Raw genomic sequence first — 25,382 nt, 5'->3', positions numbered from 1 at the left:
TCTTTACAGCAATACACCACCATTGTCACCTCAGCCTTCATTGCGTGCGCACAATTACCCCACCAGCCTAGTTAAAAAAAAAAAAAAACAGATTTCCCCGACCATGCAATCCTAGTACTGCCGATCCCTCCACAAAACAACTTTGAGCACACCATTGGTGACTCAGTTACTCAGTTTTATCCTGGTCTGGAATACATTAATCAGCTACTTCAACAGGACCACGACTTCCTAAAATCATGCCCTGAAATGAGAACCATTCTGTCTGAAATTTTGCCAACCATACCTAGAATAGCTTCCCATCATCCACCCAATCTCCGCAATTTTCTTGTCAGATTCCTTCACCCTTCTTCCTTCCCCTTGAACCCTTCTGCCTGAAGAAGGAGCCACTGGCTCCAAAAGGTTGCCCATCACAACAGTCTTTTATGTGTGTGTTCTCCCGCCACTTGGCGAGTAGATTTTTTATGCACCCAATTAATTAATTTTATCAATAATTGATTGTTTTCATTGTTAAATTAATAATTCGGGTGTTTGTAATGCACCTGCCTTTGTAATAGCCAATATAATTGAAAACTGCAGTTATTTGTACAGCGATTAAGTTAAGTTATTTTCATTATTCGGAGTTCTGAATCGAATCTGGGTTCATTGTGTGTGGATTTTTTGTTAAGTGCTCCTGGGGCTCATGCGGCAGAGAAAGACTGTCGTATGATGAAACCAAATCATTTCAAGTAGTAGGAGTGTAGGATGAAGTAAAGGGGGATTCTGTCCATAGTCTTGGAAGAGTATAGTCATGCTTGTGTAATTAATGAATTGTGACTTGAGTTGTGAATTCAATTCAGTCTGAAATGTGGAAAACAAGACCAGACAATCTTCCAGAACAGCTGAATAGTTCTTCCCCGTAAAAAGGAATTTTTAGAAAGAAATTCTGGAAAAAGTGGGGACTTCAGCCTGCTGAAGGTAAAAGCTCATGTCAGCAACGTTATGGTTAATCGAAACACATTTGGTTTGCCATTTTCTCACTTTATAAAGAAAGCAACAACCTGTCAGGAGCAGTAACAAGGGGACTAATGATGCGATATATCAAGTTCAAACAAGGACTGCTGTATCGAGATCAGCTGAACTTTCACGACGGTTTCAGAATATAACAGTCATTGATTGTTCTTGTAACTGATTCACTTTGCTAATGTATACCTTGACTCATTACAGATTCCTTAAGATGCTTCTTTTTGATGGAATACGCAGAATACAATGAATGAACGAACTACAATAATTCTACAATTTGCAGAACACTGCTCATTGAACAAAAACTACACTTACTTTTAGCAGGAAATATTTTTACAACCATGCCCATATTCCAATACTTTCTGAACTGCCACTGTCATGTGGTTCCTTACTAGGTAGCTTAAAACCAAGGTATTGTACAGAGAGAAATAGATTGTTATGACCAGTAGCTACAACAATTACCAATTATTTCCTGAATGATTTCGTATGCCTTCAGCTGCCATTCTCTTTATTTCATGTACTGTTGTATAATTTCGGCCTTACTCCATTTTCAAGTATCTAAAACAGAAGCATTATACCTTGGATACATTAATGACACTTATGATTTTGATTTAGGAACAACTATTTATCGTCCATGTTTCACTTCCATACATGGCTACACTCCATACAAATACTTTCAGAAAAGACTTCCTGACACTTAAATCTATACTCGATGCTAACAAATTTCTCTTCTTCAGAAACGCTTTCCTTGCCATTGCCAGTCTACATTTTATATCCTCTCTACTTCGACCATCATCAGTTATTTTGCTCCCAAAATAGCAAAACTCCTTTACTACTTTAAGTGTCTCATTTCCTAATCTAATTCCCTCAGCATCACCTGACTTAATTCGACTACATTCCATTATCCTCGTTTTGCTTTTGTTTATGTTCATCTTATATACTCCTCTCAAGACACTGTCCATTCCATTCAACTGCTCTTCCAAGTCCTTTGCTGTCTCTGACAGAATTACAATGTCGTCGGCGAACCTCAAAGTTTTTAATTCTTCTCCATAGATTTTAATACCTACTCCGAATTTTTCTTTTGTTTCCTTTACTGCTTGCTCAATATACAGATTGAATAACATCGGGGAGAGGCTACAACCCTGTCTTACTCCCTTCCCAACCACTGCTTCCCTTTCATGTCCCTAGACTCTTATAACTGCCATAAGGTTTCTGTACAAACCGTAAATAGCCTTTTGCTCCCTGTATTTTACCCCTGCCACCTTTAGAATTTCAAAGAGAGTATTCCAGTCAACATTGTCAAAAGCTTTCTCTAAGTCTATAAATGCTAGAAACATAGGTTTGCCTTTCCTTAATCTTTCTTCTAAGATAAGTCATACGGTCAGTATTGCCTCACGTGTTCCAGTATTTCTACAGAATCCAAACTGATCTTCGCCAAGATCGGCTTCTACTAGTTTTTCCATTCGTCTGTAAAGAATTCGTGTTAGTATTTTGCAGCTGTGGCTTATTAAACTGATAGTTCGGTAATTTTCACATCTGTCAACACCTGCTTTCTTTGGGATTGGAATTATTATATTCTTCTTGAAGTCTGGGGGTATTTCGCATGTTTCATACATCTTGCCCACCAGATGGTAGAGTTCCGTCAGGACTGGCTCTCCCAAGGCCGTCAGTAGTTCCAATGGAATGTTGTCTACTCCGGGGGCCTTGTTTCGACTCAGGTCTTTCAGTGCTCTGTCAAACTCTTCACGCAGTATCGTATCTCCCATTTCATCTTCATCTACATCCTCTTCCATTTCCATAATATTGTCCTGAAGTACATTGCACTTGTATAGACCCTCTATATACTCCTTCCATCTTTCTGGTTTCCCTTCTTTGCTTAGAACTGGGTTTCCATCTGAGCTCTTGATGTTCATACAAGTGGTTCTCCTATCTCCGAAGGTCTCTTTAATTTTCCTGTAGGCAGTATCTATCTGACCCCTAGTGAGATAAGCCTCTACATCCTTACATTTGTCCTCTAGCCATCCCTGCTTAGCCATTTTGCACTTCCTGTTGATATCATTTTTTGAGACCTTTGTATTCCTTTTTGCCTGCTTCATTTATTGCATTTTTATATTTTCTCCTTTCATCAATTAAATTCAATATTTCTTCTGTTACCCAAGAATTTCTACTAGCCCTCGTCTTTTTACCTACTTGATCCTCTGCTGCCTTCACTACTTCATCCCTCAAAGCTACCCATTCTTCTTCTACTGTATTTCTTTCCCCCATTCCTGTCAATTGTTCCCTTATGCTCTCCCTGAAACTCTGTACAACCTCTGGTTCTTTCAGTTTATCCAGGTCCCATCTCCTTAAATTCCCACCTTTTTGCAGTTTCTTCAGTTTTAATCTACAGGTCATAACCAACAGATTGTGGTCAGAGTCCACATCTGCCCCTGGAAATGTCTTACAATTTAAAACCTGGTTCCTAAATCTCTGTCTTACCATTATATAATCTATCTGATACCTTTTAGTATCTCCAGGGTTCTTCCATGTATACAACCTTCTTTCATGATTCTTAAACCAAGTGTTAGCTATGATTAAGATGTGCTCTGTGCAAAATTCTACCAGGCGGCTTCCGCTTTCATTTCTTAGCCCCAATCCATATCCACCTGCTACGTTTCCTTCTCTCCCTTTTCCTACACTCGAATTCCAGTCACCCATGACTATTAAATTTTCCACCTCCCTTCACTATCTGAATAATTTCTTTTATTTCATGATACATTTCTTCAATTTCTACGTCATCTGCAGAGCTAATTGGCATATAAACTTGTATTACTGCAGTAGGTGTGGGCTTCGTATCTATCTTGGCCACAATAATGCATTCACTATGCTGTTTGTAGTAGCTTACCCACATTCCTATTTTCCTATTCATTATTAAACCTACTCCTGCATTACCCCTATTTGATTTTGTGTTCATAACCCTGTATTCACCTGACCAGAAGTCTTGTTCCTCCTGCCACCGAACTTCACTAATTCCCATTATATCCAACTTTAACCTATCCATTTCCCTTTTTAAATGTACTAACCTACCTGCCCGATTAAGGGATCGGGCATTCCATGCTCCGATCCGTAGAACGCCAGTTTTCTTTCTCCTGATAACGACATCCTCTTGAGTAGCCCCCGCCCGAAGATCCGAATGGGGGACTATTTTACCTCCGGAATATTTTACCCAAGAGGACGCCATCATCATCTAATCATACAGTAAAGCTGCATGCCCTCGGGAAAAATTAAGGTCGTAGTTTCCCCTTGCTTTCAGCTGTTCGCAGTACCAGCACAGCAAGGCCGTTTTGGTTATTGTTACAAGGCCAGATCAGTCAATCATCCAGACTGTTGCCCCTGCAACTACTGAAAAGGCTGCTGCCCCTCTTCAGGAACCACATGTTTGTCTGGCCTCTCAACAGATAACCCTCCGTTGTGGTTGTACCTACGGTATGGCTATCTGTATCGCTGAGGCACGCAAGCCTCCCCACCAACGGCAAGGTCCGTGGTTCATAGGGGGGGGAGGGGGGGGGGGGGAAGCTGGTACACAGATTTTATATATAAAATCTACGACAGTACTCTAAAGAAACAATACTGAAAACTATGAGAGTCGAGTAAAAACTGCTCTTCGTTTGCGTGATGTTTCGCATTACAGTCATAGCGATAATTTTACATTCTATGGCTCTGTAATGCTTTGTCATGGAACTGGTACAATGTTGTCAAGGACTTTCACATTTCGCAGGTCTTTTAAAATTCTGTTTGACAATTTCTACCATCACAGCCATGATTTTTCCTTTCTGTAACTTACGTAATATTTAAAGCGATCCATCTATATTAAGTATTTTGTGGTTGGTGTCTTAAGTGTGCAGCAAATGTGGATGGGTTATAGTCATTTATTGTCATGTGGTCCTTTCCTTTCTGTTTGTCCAAAATAAAATTTTGGGCATTCTTCACAGGTAATTTTGTAGATTCCTAATAGCGAAAACAGTTCTCGTTTTTGTGGCATGTGTCTCAATAAACGTTGTAGATTGTTAGTGCTTCTGTAGCTGGTGTGTAATTTTGTATTCTTGAAACATCGAGTAATTTTGTTGGAAATAATACCTAGATATGGCCACACAAGAACTTTATTTTTCTGTGGTTCATTTGTGTCTCTAGTTAAAGTTATTTCATCTAAGGGACTGCCATTTACTTGAGTAGTTTTCTTTTTGAATAATGTGTCCACTAAATTTTTTTAGGATAATCATTGCTTACAGCTACATTTTGGGTAAGGTCTAGTTCTTCCTCTTTTTTTCCCCCTCCTTTTTCCAGTGGTAAGTTGTATAGTCAATGTAATCTAGAATGAAAATATTCGAGCTCGTGTGCTCTCAGGTGTCATGACTGGTTGTGGATAATTATGTATTATCACCGGTTTATGAAAAATACTGAATGTGTGTTCAGATTTTTTTTTCGAAATTTTTAAATCCAAAAAGTTTATGTTCATCTTTTTTTCTGTTCCCATAGTGAAATTAATTTTTGGATGCACACTATTGACTTGTGAATGCACGACATTACTCACATCTATTGTGCCATCAAACAGGATTAAAATGTCATCAGCATATGTATAGTAATAAAGGATTTTTTTGGCTCTTTCATTGCACTTGTTAAAAAATTTTTCTTCTAAAGTGTTAATGAAAATATTTTCGTAATTTTACAAATAAAGTGGTTTTGCTTATGATTGCAAAAATAATACAAATATAAGTGAAACGAGAAAGTAGGATCAATATAAGAGCAAAGGACAGTAATATTATATGTCAGATAAATAATAAGCTTCAAGAACATAATGCAACTAGTGTAAGGGGATATAGAGGGTGTTACAAAAAGGTACGGCCAAACTTCCAGGAAACATTCCTCACACACAAAGGAAGAAAATATGTTATGTGGACATGTGTCCGGAAACGCTTACTTTCCATGTTAGAGCTCATTTTATTACTTCTCTTCAAATCACAATCATGGAATGGAAACACACAGCAACAGAACGTACCAACGTGACTTCAAACACTTTGTTACAGGAAATGTTCAAAATGTCCTCCGTTAGCAAGGATACATGCATCCACCCTCCGTCGCATGGAATCCCTGATGCGCTGATGCAGCCCTGGAGAATGGCATATTGTATCACAGCCATCCACAATACGAGCATGAAGAGTCTCTACATTTGGTACTGGGGTTGCGTAGACAAGAGCTTTCAAATGCCCCCATAAATGAAAGTCAAGAGGGTTGAAGTCAAGAGAGCGTGGAGGCCACGGAATTGGTCCGCCTCTACCAATCCATCGGTCACCGAATCTGTTGTTGAGAAGTGTACGAACACTTCGACTGAAATGTGCAGGAGCTCCATCGTGCATGAACCACATGTTATGTTGTACTTGTAAAGGCACATGTTCTAGCAGCACAGGTAGAGTATCCCGTATGAAATCATGATAACGTGCTCCATTGAGTGTAGGTGGAAGAACATGGGGACCAATCAAGACATCACAACAATGCCTGCCCAAACGTTCACAGAAAATCTGTGTTGATGACGTGATTGCACAATTGCGTGCAGATTCTCGTCAGCCCACACATGTTGATTGTGATAATTTACAATTTGATCACGTTGGAATGACGAAACTAAAATGAGCTCTAACATGGAAATTAAGCGTTTCCGAACACATGTCCACATAACATCTTTTCTTTATTTGTGTGTGAGGAATGTTTCCTAAAAGTTTGGCCGTACCTTTTTGTAACACCCTGTACATTGATGATTATGTCGGAAGAAGACTACAACACGAAAGTATTACAATTTTTCGACCAAAATAATATCAAAATTATCGGCTGGGATCCAACCAACAAATTTAATGCACAGCTAAAGAAATCACTGAAAAGATGTAACGTCATATTAACAGAAAAAGATATAAAAGATCCCATAATAATGAATCTAACGTTACCATCATCCTGTGCCCAGCCAAAGATAAATAAAGAACAAATCCCAATTTGTCCTGTTGTTAACATAGTAAACAGCCCAGCACATGCAGCCAGTCAAAAACTCGAACATATATGTGAGAAAGAATACACTACAAAAAGTTGTTATGGTATTGTCAATAAAATTAAAAATATAAAAATACCAGAAAATGGAGCACTCCTATCATCTGATATATCTAACATGTATACAAGAATTCCAGTAACAGAAACTTTAGAAATCATTTAAAACTTTCTCAAATATAAGAAAATCATTCAAGTAGAAGTTTGTGAAATAACAGGACTTCTACAATTCATTATTTCGTACAATTGTTTCTCACTTCAGAAAAAAATTTATCTCCAAAAAGATGGGGTAGCAATGGGCTCATGCCTAGCAGGTACATTCGCTGATATTTATGTTAACAATATAGGAGAATTTTTTTTTAACACGTTCGCTCAAAGCAGCCAAAATATCCTTTATTACTATACATATGTCAATGACATTTTAATCCTATTCAATGACAAAATAGATGAGAGTAACGACGTGCATTCACAATCCAACAGTTTGCATCAGAAAATTAATTTCACTGTAGAAACAGAAAAAAACTGAAAAAGAAAAAAAAGAAAAAATTGAGAAAGAACTAGATATCCTCCAAAACGAAGTTATAAACAAAGGTTATCCTAAAAACTTACAAGTGAACATCCCCATCGCACCCCCCTCAGATTTAGTTATAAGTTGGCACAGTGGATAGGCCTTGAAAAACTGAACACAGATCAACCGAGAAAACAGGAAGAAGTTGTGTAGAACTATGAAAAAATAAGCAAAATATACAAACTGGGTCGTCCATGCCTAAGATAGGCAATATTAAGGCCAACATGAGCCGAGGAGCGCCGTGGTTAGCGATAACAGCTGTGGAACGAGAGGTCTTTAGTTCGAATCTGCCCTCGGCTGAAAATTTCGCTTTCTTTATTTTCGCAAAGTTATGATCTGTCCGTTCGTTCATTGACGTCTCTGTTCACTGTAATAAGTTTAGTGTCCGTGTTTTGCGACAGCACCGCAAAACTGTGCAATTAGTTGACGAAAGGACGTGTCTCTCCAATGGGAACCGAAAACATTTGATCGCAAAGTCATAGGTCAACCGATTCCTCCACAGGAAAACACGTCTGATATATTCTATACGACACTGGTGACAGCATGTGCGTCACATGACAGGAATATGTTGTCGACCCACCTAACTAGTACACTTGGCGAATGGGTAAAAAGATTCTTCTACCTTGCCCGATTTAGGTTTTCTTGTGGATGTAATAATCACTCCAAAAAAAGTGATGAAAACATAAGGGTTTGTCACATAAACTGAAAATAAAAAGTTAAAATTTTCGGTCGAGGGAAGATTTGAACCAAAGACCTCTAGTTCCGCAGCTGTTCACGCTAACCACGGGACCACGGCTCTCCTCGTCTCACACTGCCCTTAATATTGCCTATATTGCACATGGACGACCCAGTTTGTATATTTTGCTTATTTTTTCATAGTTCCACACAACTTCTTCCTGTTTTCTCGATCGATCTGTGTTCAGTTTTTCAAGGCCTATCCACTGTGCCAACTTATAACTAAATCTGAGGGGGGTGCGATGGGGAGGTTCCCTTGTTAGTGGACACATTATTCAAAAAGAAAACTAGTCAAACACATACCAATTCCATAGATGAAATAACCTTAACCAGAGACACAAATGAACCACAGAAAAATAAAGTTCTTGTGTGGCCACATCTAGGTTTATTTCTGACAAAATTACTCGATGTTTCAACAATAGAAAATTATACACCAGCAACAGAAGCACTAACAATTTACAATGATTATTGAGACACATACCACAGAAACCAGAACAGTTTTCAAAATTAAGAATCTACAAAATTAACTGTGAAGAATGTCCAAAATTTTATACTGGACAGACAGGAAGGAAAGTTAGTACAAGATTTTAAAAACACACGACGATAACTCATTCACATTTGCTACACAGTTAATATACTAACCACAAAATTCTTAATCTACATGTGTCACTTCAAATGTTACATGGGTTACAGAAAGAAAAAATCATGGATGTAATGGTAGAAATTGAAATATATATCCATCCAGAAGATTAAGCAGAAACAATTTTAAATGAGCAAAAAGACCTGCGAAATGGGAAATTCCTAGACAACGGTGCTTCTACGATGAAGCATTACAGAACCATAGCGTGTAAAATTATCACCATACTCTTCAATAAATATGACTGTAATGAGAAATATCATGCAACCATAAAGCAGTTTTTACTTGACTCTCATAGTTTTCAGTACTGTTTCATTACAGTACTATGATAGGTTTTATATATAAGATCTGAGCAACAACTATTCTAAAGGATGTGCTCCCACAGTAAAAGAACAAATATTTAGAAGTTATTTTAAAGAAATTACATGCAGTCATATTCACACAAATGATGAACGGTAATTAAATATAATTGAGAACAGAAGCATATGCACGTTAATTAACAAATTTCTATGAAATAATTATAATCTTCGCAATGTTAAGTATGTTAAAACATTGACATCATAGGTAAGAGCTTTCCAATGCTCGAAAGTAACATGCTCCTAAAATAGAGTAAAACCTCTCTAATTTATTTTATGAGCATAACATGGAGTCACAGTAGCAATGACATACATGGCATAATTTACTGTTAAAAGATCACCCACAAATCAACTTACAATGTGCCTAGTATATCTACAGATGTGACTTGTTCCTAAACAAAAACCACAAATGTTACTAATGTATCTAATATATAATGCTTCTGTTTCAGATACTTAAAAATGGTGTAAGGCCGAAATTGAACAATAGCATATGAAATAAAGAGAATGGCAGTTGGAGCAATCACAAAATCAATCAAAAAATTCATCACAGCTGCAGACCCTACTGCACTGAAAAAATTAACTGCCCCTTACCTGTCTGTAAGGCCGAAATTGTACAATAGTATATGAAATAAAGAGAATGGCAGTTGGAGCAATCACGAAATCATTCAAAAAATTCATCACAGCTGCAGACCCTACTGCACTGAAAAAATTAACTGCTCCTTACCTGTCTGTAACACATCTGTGGATGTTCACGAGCATAGCAGAAAAGTATGTTGACCATGGCATCTTGTATCATCTGCTTACGGAAGAAGTCAACACCGGGGAATGTGCGCACAACATCCTGTCTGATAAGCGCTCGCAGCTCCTTGTCACAGAAGTACTGGTGCCATATACTCTGGAAACCGAGGGCCACAAGACTGGGATTAGTTTACAGTAAACATTAAAATTCTTATTATACCATACAGTGTGAGGTATGCTCAAGGTATAAATGTACAAATGTTGTGTCGAAACGTAACATTCCAATTAAAAACTCCGCTAACACACAATTCGAATATCCGCGGCTCCTTAGGTTGTATTGTGTGCAGATGAGGTCAATTTGTTGACATCGATTGTAGGCAATTGGATGATAGTATAGTGGAGCCAGTGAGAATCGCTGAATCTAACGATTTCTTTTGGTGGAAGATACGAACTGGCTACAAGTGTTAATGATATGGAGAGACGGAAGAAAATTAGGTGTGCTGACTGACCAACTTGTGGTCTAGTCCAAGGCCTAGGCTAGGTTGGAATTTGAGAAATCTGATTACGATCTAACGAACCTCAACACGAAAATACGAGTCCCATAATAGAGTTATGAGATATACATTCATTGTTGCAATAATCTGCTTATTTATCTCCTTTTGTTCATCCAAAAGTCACAACGATACAGGAACTGTCATGGCAACACAATGAAACTCTAGGGCTCAGAATATAGATATAAATATAATACATAAGTGTGCTCTATAAGGATTTTCTGTAAATGCTTTTCTTTCGCTCTTTCCTTTGTTTCCAACTTCTCTCACTGACAGTGCTCCAGTCACATGTCTGACCGAAAATGGTATAGTTTTGCTTTTGTTCGCAAGTTTGAGCATGTACATAATGTCACCTGTTTTATTTTCTGTTGTCGGTTTGTTGTATATACCAACATCTAGTTGTATGACTTATTCACAACTTAGCCAAAAATTGTGATCATGTGGTTAAAATTTAACCTAATAGTACAAAATATCAGCTAACTTTATTTAAAAACATGTGAAATTATGAAAGAACATTGTGACGGGTTACCAAAAACCTACTCATTATTTCTTGTGTTCAGTTCCCACTGCTCATCATGTGAGTTATTACCAACATCAACACACAATGCAACATCTGCAAAAACTGTGGAAGCACTTCTCCCAAATATGCGTGTTCTTTCAGAGTAAGAAACATTAATTCTTGGAACACACATCTTGTAGCTTCTTGGACAGTTGTGAGCATCAGCAACTTAAGGGGTCAAATTTCTGATTATTTGGCAAAATACTCGCAGTCAAAACACAGTAATCCGTATTGTTCTGTTTCTCTTGCTACAACAAAGGGCTAATCTTATGCCACATGCACTGATAAATATGGAACATGACATTGGCCTGTGGCCTAATTGTGAATTGGAGTTTTCATTGTACAAAGGGTCGTATCACAGATATGTTGGACATCATTCACAAGGAATTGTGAAGAAGTTCTTAAATTTTTCCTTCTGTGATTTGGAATGGTTAATGACAAACTAGCTCTAGGTATGTGTCAGGCATTTCTTTAGTAATTACTTCCTGTTACAAAAAACAGAGAGAGAAAGAGAGAGAGAGAGAGAGAGAGAGAGAGAGAGAGCTGATAATGCTCTTACTTGTACTGGGAATGGCATACCATTTGCAAATATAATAAAGATATTTAACCATACTTATCTTACTTAAATGTGTCTAATAAATATTTAAGTTCGAGTTTCCACCCACAACTTCTTTTTTATCCTCTGAAAGCATGTGTTTTCATAATGTGCAGTGCAGATACTGTTGTAGCCGGAGGCAATTAAATTCAGAATGTCTTCTGTGAAGTTTGGAGAGTAGAAGTGAGGTATTCACAGAAGTGAAGCTGTGAGGGCGAGCTGCAGGTCATGCTCAGATAGCTCACTCAGTAAGAGCATTCTCCATGAACGGCAAGATTCTCGGTTCGAGTTCCAGTATGGCACACAGTTTTATTCTGCCAGGAAGTTTCAAAATGTGCTCTCTCTGCTGCAGAGTGCAAAATTTGTTCAGGACATATGAAGTGGCCATACGTAGTGCTTCATCTTTTACTGCAAATTGTATAGGGTTATGTGACACAATCTATAACCACATAGCAGTTTTCAGCTGATACTTTCACTGAGCGAGGTGGTGCAGTGGCTAACACACTGGACTCGCATTCGGGAGGACGACGGTTCAATCCCGCATCGGGCCATCCTTATTTAGGTTTTCCGTGATTTCCCTAAATCGCTCCAGGCAAATGCCGGGATGTTTCCTTTGAAAGGGCACGGCCGACTTCCTTCCCCGTCCTTCCCTAATCTGATGAGACCGATGACCTCGCTGTCTGGTCTCCTTCCCCAAACAACCAACCAACCAGCTGATACTTTCAAAAATTAAGAGTTAAGCCTCGGACACTGGAAGGACACATTATTTACAAACACATTGTTCACCATATACTGCTTAAGAATTATGCTTTCTAAGGATGCTAACTGGTTACTATTAAAAGTGGGCTGTCGTGTTTGGGTCATGAAGAAAGCAAAAGAATATGCTATACACATCAACCACTTTAAAAAAAATTAATATTGCAGTCTCAGCTAACACAAATGGTATCATTACCAGATTTGACTTTGTAGGATGTCATGAACAGATGATGCGCTTAACAAAAATAGAAGTGGCAGATCTGTAAAATAATACAAAGCTCAACTACAAAATCAAACTAACTTCTACAGACCGCACCATGTACTTTAATACTTCACATAGCAACTCCACAATTTTTGACTGGACAGGCCAAGAGGGGCGCTCACAATGTGCTCCCAGTAGTTAACAGATTTGTACAATTAACTATGAAGTCAGTAGCCCCCAAACCACCAAATAACATTAACTTTTGGTGCAAGCAAGCTGGACAACCACTAAAGTGGGTAAATGACACCTGCCACAGATGTGATCCTCAAATAGACAAGCAGGTCACTGGAAGTCTGTGTACACCAGACACCCAGTATGAACCAAAGCTTAAATCAAATTGGAGACAGGATGTGGGAACACATACGCAGATGGATGGGGGAGGGGGGGTAGGGATCATAAAAAACTTCAAAGATTTTGTTACAGCAACTGCAGTATTCATTTAACAACTTGCAATGGTATAGAATTCAGCCGAGTTAAATTTTGGCATATTCTCATACACAGTAGGGGTGCGAAAAATCTCTAGATTAGAACTTGTTCCATAGATCATGAATACGACACTTCGTAATGATGTGGAACGTGTAAGGTAATAAAAGGTGTCTATACAAGAAATTACATTACACAAGAAATGATATTACATTACACAAAATATTACATGACACTTAATATTCTTAATTTTTTAATTAATTTTTTTTTGGTGGGGGTGGGATGGGGGGGGGGGGGTAGGGAAAAAAATTTTGGATGTGCTGGGTATCAATCCCAGCACCTATGGCATGCTAAGCGAGTGCTCTACCACCTGAGCTACGCACCCCTCTGCATCCTTGTAGTCTATAAATGAGTAAGTGTGGGTACAACTAATTTTATTATAATTTTAATTACAACGAAATGTGACACAAGTAGCCCAAAAAACTTATTTACAAATAAATGACATCCTATGTCTGTTCTAATATCTGTTTTGTATTGTCATTATTTGTTCGAGGTACTCCTTAAATGATGTGTGGCAGTTCGAGTTCTGTCATCAGACATCCCTACATCTCAGTGAGTGCTGCATGGAGCTACCAAAGCAGTATGGAGTGGCAAGAAGGACCTCAGAGTAGTCTATTCCTATGCAAAACCATGGATGAGAAAGATACAACGTTAACGAAGAAAAAAAATTAAATTAATCATGCAAGACCATGGATAAGAAAGATACAACATTAACAAAGAAAAAAAATTAAATTAATCATGCAAGACCATGGATAAGAAAGATACAACGTTAACAAAGAAAAAAAAATTAAATTAATCATGCAAGACCTAAGTCAGTATGAGCTTAGCTACTGCTCAAACCAGATGTTTGTGCTCACATATATGTATTAAAGGTTCATTAATATTTGGAAACAGGAGCACTATTAATTCAGTAATAGTTAGAAGATGAGAAAACATTATATCATTATTTAAAAAAGGTAAATTTCACAACTGAAAAGGTTGAAAAGCAAAGCTGCAGCAGACAGAGACATAAGAAAAGAAAGGAGGAAATGTTTGAGTTCTATAGATATTAGATGTTTGCTGGTTTTGAAAATTTGGAAAGTAGAAGAGTGATATCAAAAACAAATACCCACTATATAGTTTCGACCCAAATGATCAGAAACAGCTTTCTAAATGATGTATTTCTTTTAATTAGTACAAATTTTAACTCTTCAAGTGTTTTGCAATTGTCCTACGCCCATTTTATAACTTTCTTTTTGGACATATCACCTGGTATAAGTAGTCCAAAGTGTCAATGGCACCATTTGTATAACCCGAGGCTGACAAATAATTTCAAGACGGACACTGAAATCACTAAAGGTGCATTTAAACAAGCCATATTTTTCTGTGATATTTGGCCACAATAGAGTTGCTGCCAACACTACTGCAATGTGACTGCTACAGACGGCAATTTTGTGATATGGTCGGGCAACATTGGTAATGTTGACAAACTTGTTCCAGTCTAGGATAATACTGGGTTATTGAGGAGGAGGGGGGCACTCCTTTGTAGCTGATTTTTGGGAGCAGTGGGAGGATCAGCTACAAAAGAGAGCCTCCATCATCACACACTATCACCCTGGACTGGAACTACATCATTCTCCAGTACTCTGATGATCTCTCATTGAGCCCCGAAATGAGGAACATTCTACTCAAGATATTTCCCACCCCTCCCAAAGTGTTGTTCTTTTGTCCAGCCAACCTACACAACATTTTAGTCCATCCCTACACCACTCCCACTCCCAACCCCTTGCTGCATGGATCACATCCCTGAGGCAGATGAAAGGGGGCAAGAGCTGCCCAATCCATCCATCTAGCACTTCCCACTCCAATCCTGTCACCAGCGTATCCTACCCCATCAGAGGCTGGGCCATCTGCGAAAGTAGCCGTATCACATATGTCAGTACAACTACTGAACCAGCTGTGCACAACAATGAATGACCACTGCCAACTGTTTCCGAGAACAGAGTTGATTACCCAGTGGTACAACATGAAGATCAATTTCAATGGCTGCTTCACAGCCCAGGACATCAGGATCCTTCCTGTAACACCAGCTTCTCCAAACTATAAAGATGGGAATTACCCTTGCGACACATCTTCTGCTTCCATAATCGTCCTGGCCTCAACCTAAGGTAATCACAGTCTCAACACTCTCCACCCAAGAGTTTGCCATTCTTCTATCCTGTCACCCTCTCCTAACACACTTCCCAATGTTGCCTTCTGCATGCACCAATCCCCACCAGCCACAACAATTTAGCATTACATACCTAGGCCATATACTTGGCACTATCTCCATCCCACATTCCTGGTTGTTGGCAAAGCAGCTGCCTCCTTCCGGCCATCCCAGCTCCTCTCCCAGCTACCTACCCCCCCCCCCCCCCCCCCCCCCCAGAACTGGCACCATCTAGGGGCATAGGCAGGGTGTGCATGCACACATGTACATATTCTACTCAAGCTCAAGAAAGGATAACTCCAAAAGTTATCAAGTTTTCTTTCTTTTGTGTAAGCCTATTGAAGTGATCTCTTCAAATCCAAAAGTATTTACATTACGAGGACTTTCCAAAATCTGCCTTAATAAAATCCTTCAGTCCATTTACAAAAATATTCTATACTTCTGGTACCAAAAGGCTCACTGATGAATAATGCCCTTTAAATGAGGTACATTGCACTTCCGTACAAATCACGAGTAGCTAAAAACTGAAGGGTGATTGCCAACCGGGTTGTGACTGGTATGTACTCTTCCACATTTCTATAATATTTAGAAATTCTCACACCGATTGCTTGTACAAGATTTTTGAAATCATGTTTCAACATTCTGGTAAAATTCTGGAAAAGGTACATTTGCAGCATCAATTCATGAGTTCATTTTCTGAAGCTTTCCACTTACTTAAAAAGGACCCAAATTTTCTTATTCATTCTAAAGCTATTTCTTATGTGATGTAAAAACAGAAGATCACACTAACTTTCACTAACTCACATTCATCGATTTTGTGGCATTAGTGTGGCCCCATGTAAACACTTCTGGTCTGGAACTGTATTGCCACAATCATTGCCTGACAATTGTGTCTGATGATGATACAGTATGAGTGGCAGTCAAATGAAAACTGATTACGCACCACAACAGGACCACAGAATGGTTCCATTCAAAACTAATCACCACACACATTAAGGCATTTATACCACTGGGAAACAAGACGATCGATTCCCATTTTGCAGAACGTGAGTAGCCACTGACAGATCCACAACTGCAACTGCCCTTGCACTTCCTCACCTCAATGAAACTGATGTCTACTGTGTCTTTCTTTAGGTCGCCAAAGATACGAAAATCACACGGCAAAGGTCTGGGCTGTATGAAGGATGTTGGAATGCTCCCCAACCAAATAGCTGAAGTTTAGCCTTCGTCTGATTGGCAGTTCGTGGATGGGTGTTATTGCACAACAGGACGATTCTGCACAACAGCATTACAACAACAAATGGTAAAGCCAACAGTGAGAACACCTCACGTCTTCCCCACCAAAGAAATCCAAAGGTGTCTGCACAAGTCACGACATCCTCCTTCGAATGCAGGGACCCTCTGTTTGTAGAGGCCCCAAGGTGTCAAATCACAATCAATGCATAGCACTATAAAGACAATTTGCAGAAACTGTGATACACCATAAAGTCGAAAGGCCAAGGAATATTGTCTGGTGGAAGCACCCTGTTACATAATAACACATGCCCCCACATTGCCAACTGGACAAAAGCTACAAATCAGCAATTTGGCTGGGAAACATTGCAACATCTACAAAACATCCTCCATGCAACTCAGATCCATCACCATGTGATTTTCAAATACTTGATGATCTCAAGAATGACATCTGTGAACATCAGTTTCAGTCAGACGAGGAAGTGGAAAGGTGCAAGAGTGGGAGTGGTTGCAGATCTGTCAGCAGTCGGCTTTGTTCTAAGAAATAGGAAATGATCATCTCATCTGCCAGTGGGAGAAATGTCTTCACACAATACACTAAACAGATACAGAAGGATGTATGTTGCAGAATTTACTGGGAGATGAAGAAGCTTGCACAGGATAGAGTAGCATGGAGAGCTGCATCAAACCAGTCTCTAGACTGAAGACCACAACAACAACAACAACAACAACAACAGCCCCTTATGCAAGTGGTTGCAATTCATGGAGCCACATTGTCACTGGATAACACTGCCTGGATATACTGTCAGCAAATTGCAGCTTTTATGGCCAGTGTAAATATACCTTGAGGCAGTATAGCTAATGTGTACACACGAAACACTTTCCTCCACGTGCAGAAAAAGAACTGGTGTAAGCATACGAGGTTAATACATAACGAAATAACTTCCATCGTACACAAGTGAGCTGTTGAGAGTAAATACTACAGGGAAAGGCAGAGATTGCAACGCAATCGAGAAATAATTGACGATGTCCGTATACGTTTTACTGCGAGATGAATAAGTCGGCACAGGAGACAAAGTCTCAGTAAGCTGCACCCAAACTGGTAAGAAAACTAACGGGGGAGGCAGCGAAAAAAAGTTGTACACCATTACGCATTTCAGCACTTATACCTCGGAGCTCTGAGACAGTGGGTCGTCGCGAACGAGCAGGTCGTTGTCCTTCCAGGGGTCGGCGGCCAGCTTGGCACAGAGGCGCGCGTAGTGCTGGCGCGAGCGCCGGAGCTCCCCCAGCCAGGCCTCCCCGTGCGGCGGGGCGCCGCCGGTCGGCAGCACGCCGAGCAGCGCCCGCCAGCAGACGCTGCGGAAGCGCGAGGCACGCAGGGAGCCCAGCACCGCGCGCCGCCGCAGCTCCTCCAGGCCCGGGTCGTCCCGGTGGCACAGTGCCGCCCACTCCTCCCTGCGGACACGCCGCACCGTGGTACAGTACGTCACTCCAACCTCCAGATCGCTCCAGTCGAACAAAATACGAGCTTGCCAAGTATTGTACCAGTTTTGTGATTGCACTCCGGACTTGGAACACTTAGGATTAAACACATCATTCTGAAAAGCCCACTATAGATAAGGTAAGTTCTGGAGTGCTCCACAGAGTATTACAGAGCTACTACACTGTCTACGATATAAACAGAGTACATCTTAAGTTAGGGGATAAACGTCAAGAGGGTGATTCCAGAAAAGAAAAGAAGCAAGATGGTTTTTATGTCCACAACTAAGTTTGCAAGAAAGCAATTAAAACTGATATATTACAAAGCATTACATTACATTACATGTGTCCATCCAATGATACTTTACAAAACACCAGCATTTTCCCCACGGCTTCGCCCACAACACACACATTGAACGCCCCTCAGTTTTTATTTAACTAATTATATCTGCCAATTGTGATGGCATTGATGAACAACATCATTCCCTGTGTTGTAAGCTGCACGATTTCAGTCATGTCAAACCACAGTGGTCTGGTTTTCATTCTAGAAGCAAGCAGAGATGGTTATCACCTCTGTAGCTTCACAGGGCCTCTCGATCATCTTCACTTGCTGAAGCTACAGGGCCACTCAGCCTGACAGGCAGCACCACGACTCTCAAAACCTTTGCAACCATTTTTCGACACTTATGAAAGTGTGGAACAACCTGGGAGTCTGCACTCACACACCACTTCTGGAATGACAGATCCTACAGGATATTTAGACCAGCTCCAGTACAACCTTCTAGTGCAGGACCTATCGGCACGGAGTAAGCCAAAGGATGGTTTTACATATGTTGTGTGAAAGCTAATATTGTCTCTCTCACCTGCAATGTGGGCAGGGATTATCGGCAGTGGCTTTTCCTCCACGAGAAAGGTGTATTTCTTGTTGTTGCATTAAAACCACTATCATCAGTGTTTATCAATAAAGTGGCTTTTGGTAGAGATGGCTTCATAAATCTTGACAAACTGGGCTACAAAAAATCCTCAGGCAACAGCTGTATTGGCAAATCAGTAGTGATAAAACATTAATGTTAGGGGTCACAGATTATTGGCAAACCTATTTGGACCATTTGTTTCACCACAATGCCTTGTGGACATATGCATGAGTACCTGCCTCTTTCACTGGATAATGTGCTTTTGACAATATGGCATGGAACACTGAGTCACTTCTGTATCACTGTCAAGAGCTCAGCATCATCTCCTTATGTCGTCCATCTTAGACTTTGGTTTAAAAATTGCAACTGTTTATGACATAAGAAAATGAACTGAAACAATTATCTTTGTCAGTCACTTTTTTTCCCCCCCCAGTTCATGTTTTGAGGACTTACAGCCCGACACGCCAAGGGACCACTGGATCGAATTTCGTTTGCTGGATTCCGTCAGTTGTCTGTTTTGAACATCATTTCAAAGATATTCTAGCAAAAAGAATCCTCAAGTTTGTTACAAAGATACATTTTCATCATCAGATGGCACAGAAATATGAAACAGTGACACAAACAGTCCAGACATTGCACCGATGAAATATTTCTATGATGAGGTCACGAAAATAATCAGACAGAACGTGAGACACAGTTCTATCAAATAATGAAAGACTTTTCTCAATACTGCAGTAATGGGTGGGGAGGGGGGAATTGATTACTGTAGTGGAGCACGATAAAAGGTACACCGGTCCATTACAATCTACCTGACATAACAGTGCCGAATAAAGCTTCGCTACATGGTTGGCAAAGATACTCCACATGCCAATGGTTGCTTGGGGACAGAACCCTGTGGGAGGAAACAAACTCATCATGCAAGTCAATTTACAGAACACAGAGTCCAAAACCCAAGCGAGATGAACAAGGGACGAACTCGGCACGGAGCTGGCGCGGACAGCTAGCGGCTAAACACATCTGCTAGTGTGTCTGTCCATACTCAAAGTTGCATGCTCCTTCCATGGCAGCTTTCCACACTATCCCACTGTATTACTCACCCCAGCTTGTCCGCCTCAACCATGATGTTTGCTGGTTGGGATTCTAAAAATAGGTCCTCATTTGTGGGACATTCTGATGCGACAGTAACTCAATGTCAGACTGCACACGAACATAAGCACAGACACATTCATCATCAAGATTCTTGTCAACCACATCTCACCATCATAACAGAGAATTGCTGAATTGTGCACCAAGCGTATATCACCACCATATCTGCACCTGCCATAAGTGAATAGGTAAAGGACTCCCTGTGACATTCTAAGTCATTCCACACCACCGGCAGAGGCTAGCAGCAGCCAGAGTAGGGAAATATCATGCCACACTTAGGTGTCAGCACCACAACACGAATGACTGCATTTGGTGTGATGCCACAACCAGGAAGCACGGACTGCTGGCGAGCGTGTTCTTGCATTCAGCAATGAATTGCAGTTCTGAAGTATCCCTGATGACCACTGCCACCGAGCATGGCAACAACCCATGGACAGGTCACTTTCTTCCGATGTTTTGGAAGGGAACAGCAGCGTTACACCTGGCAGCACGGCACGGGCAGCCACTGGGCATGACTTCAGGTAACGATTGGTGAATGACTGAGGGAACTCTGAAGGCACAACAGTGTGTCACGGACATCCTTCTTCTTCACAAGTTACCTCTCATGTGACAGCATTGTAGTGACGTTTTTCAACACAACAATGCACACCCTCACATAGCACCTGTCTCTATGAACTACCTGCGCAATGCTGATTTACCTTGTGGTTAGAAGGATCCTCACATCTGTCCTGATAGAATACATGTGGAACAAGCTAAGATGTCAACTCCATCCCAGTGCCAGTATCCACGATATTAAGAACCTGTTATAGCAGCTGTGGGCTAACTTACCTCACAAGAAGCTACAACAGCTTTATAACATCCTTTCCAACTGAATTAGTACATTCTTCTACTGCAGGTGGGGGTACAACATTACACTGGTAAGTGGGTTCATACTTTTTAAGTTCTTAGTAAATTAGACTAGATTTTCTAACCACTGAAACACCACCATACAGCCTCTCAGCCCACAAAGTTCCATTTAATTTCCTCCTCCCTTTCTGGGTGTTTCACTTTTTTGTCAGGCATTGTATTTTCGGGCTGATTGACTATTTCCGTAGCATCTGTAGCAGAGTCAGTACCTAAAACTAGCTAGGCATTGCCTGAGAAATTAGTCAGAGCAGTTTTCATTCTTTCTTTTTTAACTTTCATTCCCCATTTCCCTTTTATTTGTGAAGATGTTAATAATTTTATCTTTTCCTTCCTTAAGAAGGCACATTGTGTGCTATTGGATTTTAAGTCCTTGCAGATACTCTGAAGCAGACACGATGTTTTGATCAAGGGTGATCCTGTGGTTGCATTTACAGAAACAGAAATTTGAATTAGTGCAGATTACCTAATTCTGCATCAAAGCATCAAGTCTTAGATCTATATCTGTATTCCATAAGCAACCACACAGTGCATGGCAGAGGATGCATTGTGTACCACAAATACTCATTTTTAGACAACATCGTCGTGTGGAGATAACAGCGATTAATTTACTTATAATCAATTATTCAAAATGACAGTCACAATCACATTATTTATTTTGACGCCAACCGGTTTCAACCTGTGATAGGGTCATCTTCTGGGCAGTTTTCACCATTTTGTCGCTCGCTGGAGTCATCACCCTGCCTGTGCACGGTTGGTAACTATAGTAACTCCAGCGAGTGACCAAATGGTGTAAATTGCCCTGAAGATGACCCAATTGTGGGTTGAAACTGGTTGGCGGCAAAATAAATAATGCGATTATGAGCGTCATTTTGAATAATTTATTACAAATACTCATGTTCCCCGTTTCTGTTCTTCTGGCAGAGGGTACAAGTCCCCATTACGTCTGATTTTACCATTAACGCTATGTGATATGTACTTGTGCATCTGAGAAAGTAATTTCACTGTCACCTAACATTCATTGTTGCTTGTGAAAATGTTGTCTCTCTGCACTACACAACAATTTTCTCATAGTGTCTCAGGCCACAGCATACAGCCTCATGTCACAGTTACTTGAACATTTCCTCTTAATTTTGAATGAAGAAACATGTCAAGTTGTACAGCCCCTCTTTCAATTTAACTATTACTTTCATTAATCCAACTTGATAAAGTCTCAGACTGTCAAACTGTAGTCACAAGTTGGTCAAATGAGGGTTTCCAAGTGACCTCTTCTTTGCATTGACAGTATTACCTCAGGACTGTTATAATAAATCTAACTGTAGCATCTGTCTCCCCCCCCACACACCAATGCAATTCAGAGGCAAGCTGCTAGATTTGTCAACATGCAAGTATCACAGAAATGCTCCACGAGCCCACATGGTAATCCATGGAGGGAAGACAATGTCCTTTTCACGAAACTATTGAGAAATTTTAAAGAACTGGCATTTGCGACAGACTGTAGACGACTCCACCTACTTACATCTTGCTTAAGGATTGCTAAGACAGAAGAGGAGAAATCAAGGTTCATATGAAAGGATATATAGTCAGGCACTTTTCTCTCACTCAAGTTCCATGTGGGACATGAAAAGGAGAGATTAATAGTGGTACCGGATACCCCCCCAGTTCATGTTTTGAGGACTTACAGCCCGACACGCCAAGGGACCACTGGATCGAATTTCATTTGCTGGATTCCGTCAGTTGTCTGTTTTGAACATCATTTCAAAGATATTCTAGCAAAAAGAATCCTCAAGTTTGTTACAAAGATACATTTTCATCATCAGATGGCACAGAAATATGAAACAGTGACACAAACAGTCCAGACATTGCACCAATGAAATATTTCTATGATGAGGTCACGAAAATAATCAGACAGAACGTGAGACACAGTTCTATCAAATAATGAAAGACTTTTCTCAATACTGCAGTAATGGGTGGGGAGGGGGGAATTGATTACTGTAGTGGAGCACGATAAAAGGTACACCGGTCCATTACAATCTACCTGACATAACAGTGTCGAATAAAGCTTCGCTACATGGTTGGCAAAGATACTCCACGTGCCAATGGTTGCTTGGGGACAGAACCCTGTGGGAGGAAACAAACTCATCATGCAGGTGGGAATTTAAGGAGATGGGACCTGGATAAACTGAAAGAACCAGAGGTTGTACAGAGTTTCAGGGAGAGCATAAGGGAACAATTGACAGGAATGGGGGAAAGAAATACAATAGAAGACGAATGGGTAGCTCTGAGGGATGAAGTAGTGAAGGCAGCAGAGGATCAAATAGGTAAAAAGACGAGGGCTAGTAGAAATCCTTGAGTAACAGAAAAGATACTGAATTTAATTGATGTAAGAAGAAAATACAAAAATGCAGCAAGTGAAGCAGGCAAAAAGGAATACAAACGTCTCAAAAATGAGATCGACAGGAAGTGCAAAATGGCTAAGCAGGGATAGCTAGAGGACAAATGTAAGGGTGTAGCGGCTTATCTCATGAGGGGTAAGATAGAAACTGCCTACAGGAAAATTAGAGAGACCTTTGGAGAAAAGAAAACCACTTGTATGAATATCAAGAGCTCAAATGGAAACCAAGTTCTAAGCAAAGAAGGGAAAGCAGAAAGGTGGAAGGAGTATATGGTGGGTCTATACAGGGGCAATGTTCCTGAGGACAATATTACGGAAATGGAAGAGGAGGTAGATGAAGATGAAATGGGAGATATGATACTGCGTGAAGAGTTTGACAGAGCACTGAAAGAGCTAAGTCAAAACAAGGCCCCGGGAGTAGACAACATTTCATTAGAACTTCTGATAGCCTTGGGAGAGCCAGTCCTGACAAACCTCTACCATCTGGTGAGTAAGATGTATGGGACAGCCGAAATTCCCTCAGACTTCAAGAAGAATATAATAATTCCAATCCCAAAGAAAGCCGGTGTTGACAGACGTGAAAATTACCGAACTATTAGTTTAGTAAGTCACAGCTTCTAAATACTAACGCGAATTCTTTACAGACGAATGGAAAAACTTGTAGAAGCCGACCTTGGGGAAGATCAGTTTGGATCCCGTAGAAATGTTGGGACACGTGAGGCAATACTGACCCTACGACTTATCTTAGAAGAAAGATTAAGAAAAGGGAAACCTACGTTTCTAGCGTTTGTAGACTTAGAGAAAGCTTTTGACAATGTTGACTGGAATACTCTCTTTCAAATTCTGAAGGTGGTAGGGATAAAATACAGGGAACTAAAGGCTATTTACAATTTGTACAGAAAGCAGATGGCAGTTATAAGAGTCGAGAGACATGAAAGGGAAGCTGTGGTTGGGAAGGGAGTGAGACAGGGTTGTAGCCTCTCCCCGTTGCTATTCAATCTGTATATTGACCAAGCAGTAAAGGAAACGAAAGAAACGTTCAGAGTAGGTATTAAAATCCATGGACAAGAAATAAAAACTTTGAGGTTCGTCAATGACATTGTAATTCTGTCAGAGACAGCAAAGGACTTTGAAGACCAGTTGTACGGAATGGGCAGTGTCTTGAAAGGAGGATATAAGATTAACATCAACAAAAGCAAAATGAGGATAATGGAATGTAGTCAAATTGAGTCGGGTGACGCTGAGGGAATTAGATTAGTAAATGACACACTTAAAGTAGTAAAGGAGTTTTGCTATTTGGGGTGCAAAATAACTGATGATGGTCGAAGTAGAGAGGATATAAAAGGTAGACTGGCAATGGCAAGGAAAGCGTTTCTTAAGAAGAGAAATTTGTTAACATCGAGTATATATTTAAGTGTCAGGAAGTCGTTTCTCAAAGTATTTGTATGGAGTGTAGCCATGTATGGAAGTGAAACATGGACGATAAATAGTTTAGACAAGAAGAGAATAGAAGCTTTCGAAATGTGGTGCTACAGAAGAATGTTGAAGATTAGGTGGGTAGATCACGTAACTAATGAGGAAGTATTGAATAGAATTGGGGAGAAGAGGAGCTTGTGGCCCAACTTGACTAGAAGAAGGAATTGGTTGGTAGGACATGTTCTGAGACATCGAGGGATCATCAATTTAGTATTAGAGGGCTAGGGTGAAGGGTAAAAATCGTAGAGGGAGACCGAAAGATGAATACACTAAACAGATTCAGAAGGATGTAGGTTGCAGTAGGTACTGGGAGATGAAGAAGCTTGCACAGGATAGAGTAGCA

General features: G+C 40.2%; 1 protein-coding gene across 1 annotated transcript in view; it reads right to left on the bottom strand.

The window, feature by feature from the left end:
- Positions 1 to 25,382, bottom strand: part of LOC126428049 (TBC1 domain family member 5) — a 164,373-nt gene that overhangs the window by 134,964 nt on the left and 4,027 nt on the right. The window contains exons 3-4 of the mRNA XM_050089926.1: positions 17,896 to 18,181; positions 10,086 to 10,256 (exon numbers count right to left, since the gene is read on the bottom strand). Coding sequence (XP_049945883.1) covers positions 10,086 to 10,256; positions 17,896 to 18,181 — 457 coding nt within the window. The remainder of the gene's footprint in view (positions 1 to 10,085; positions 10,257 to 17,895; positions 18,182 to 25,382) is intronic.

The sequence above is a fragment of the Schistocerca serialis genome, chromosome 12 (assembly GCF_023864345.2).
Source record: "Schistocerca serialis cubense isolate TAMUIC-IGC-003099 chromosome 12, iqSchSeri2.2, whole genome shotgun sequence".
Lineage (NCBI taxonomy): Eukaryota > Metazoa > Arthropoda > Insecta > Orthoptera > Acrididae > Schistocerca > Schistocerca serialis.
The sequence above is the reverse complement of the archived record's forward strand: the minus strand, read 5'-3'. Positions and strand labels throughout refer to the sequence as shown.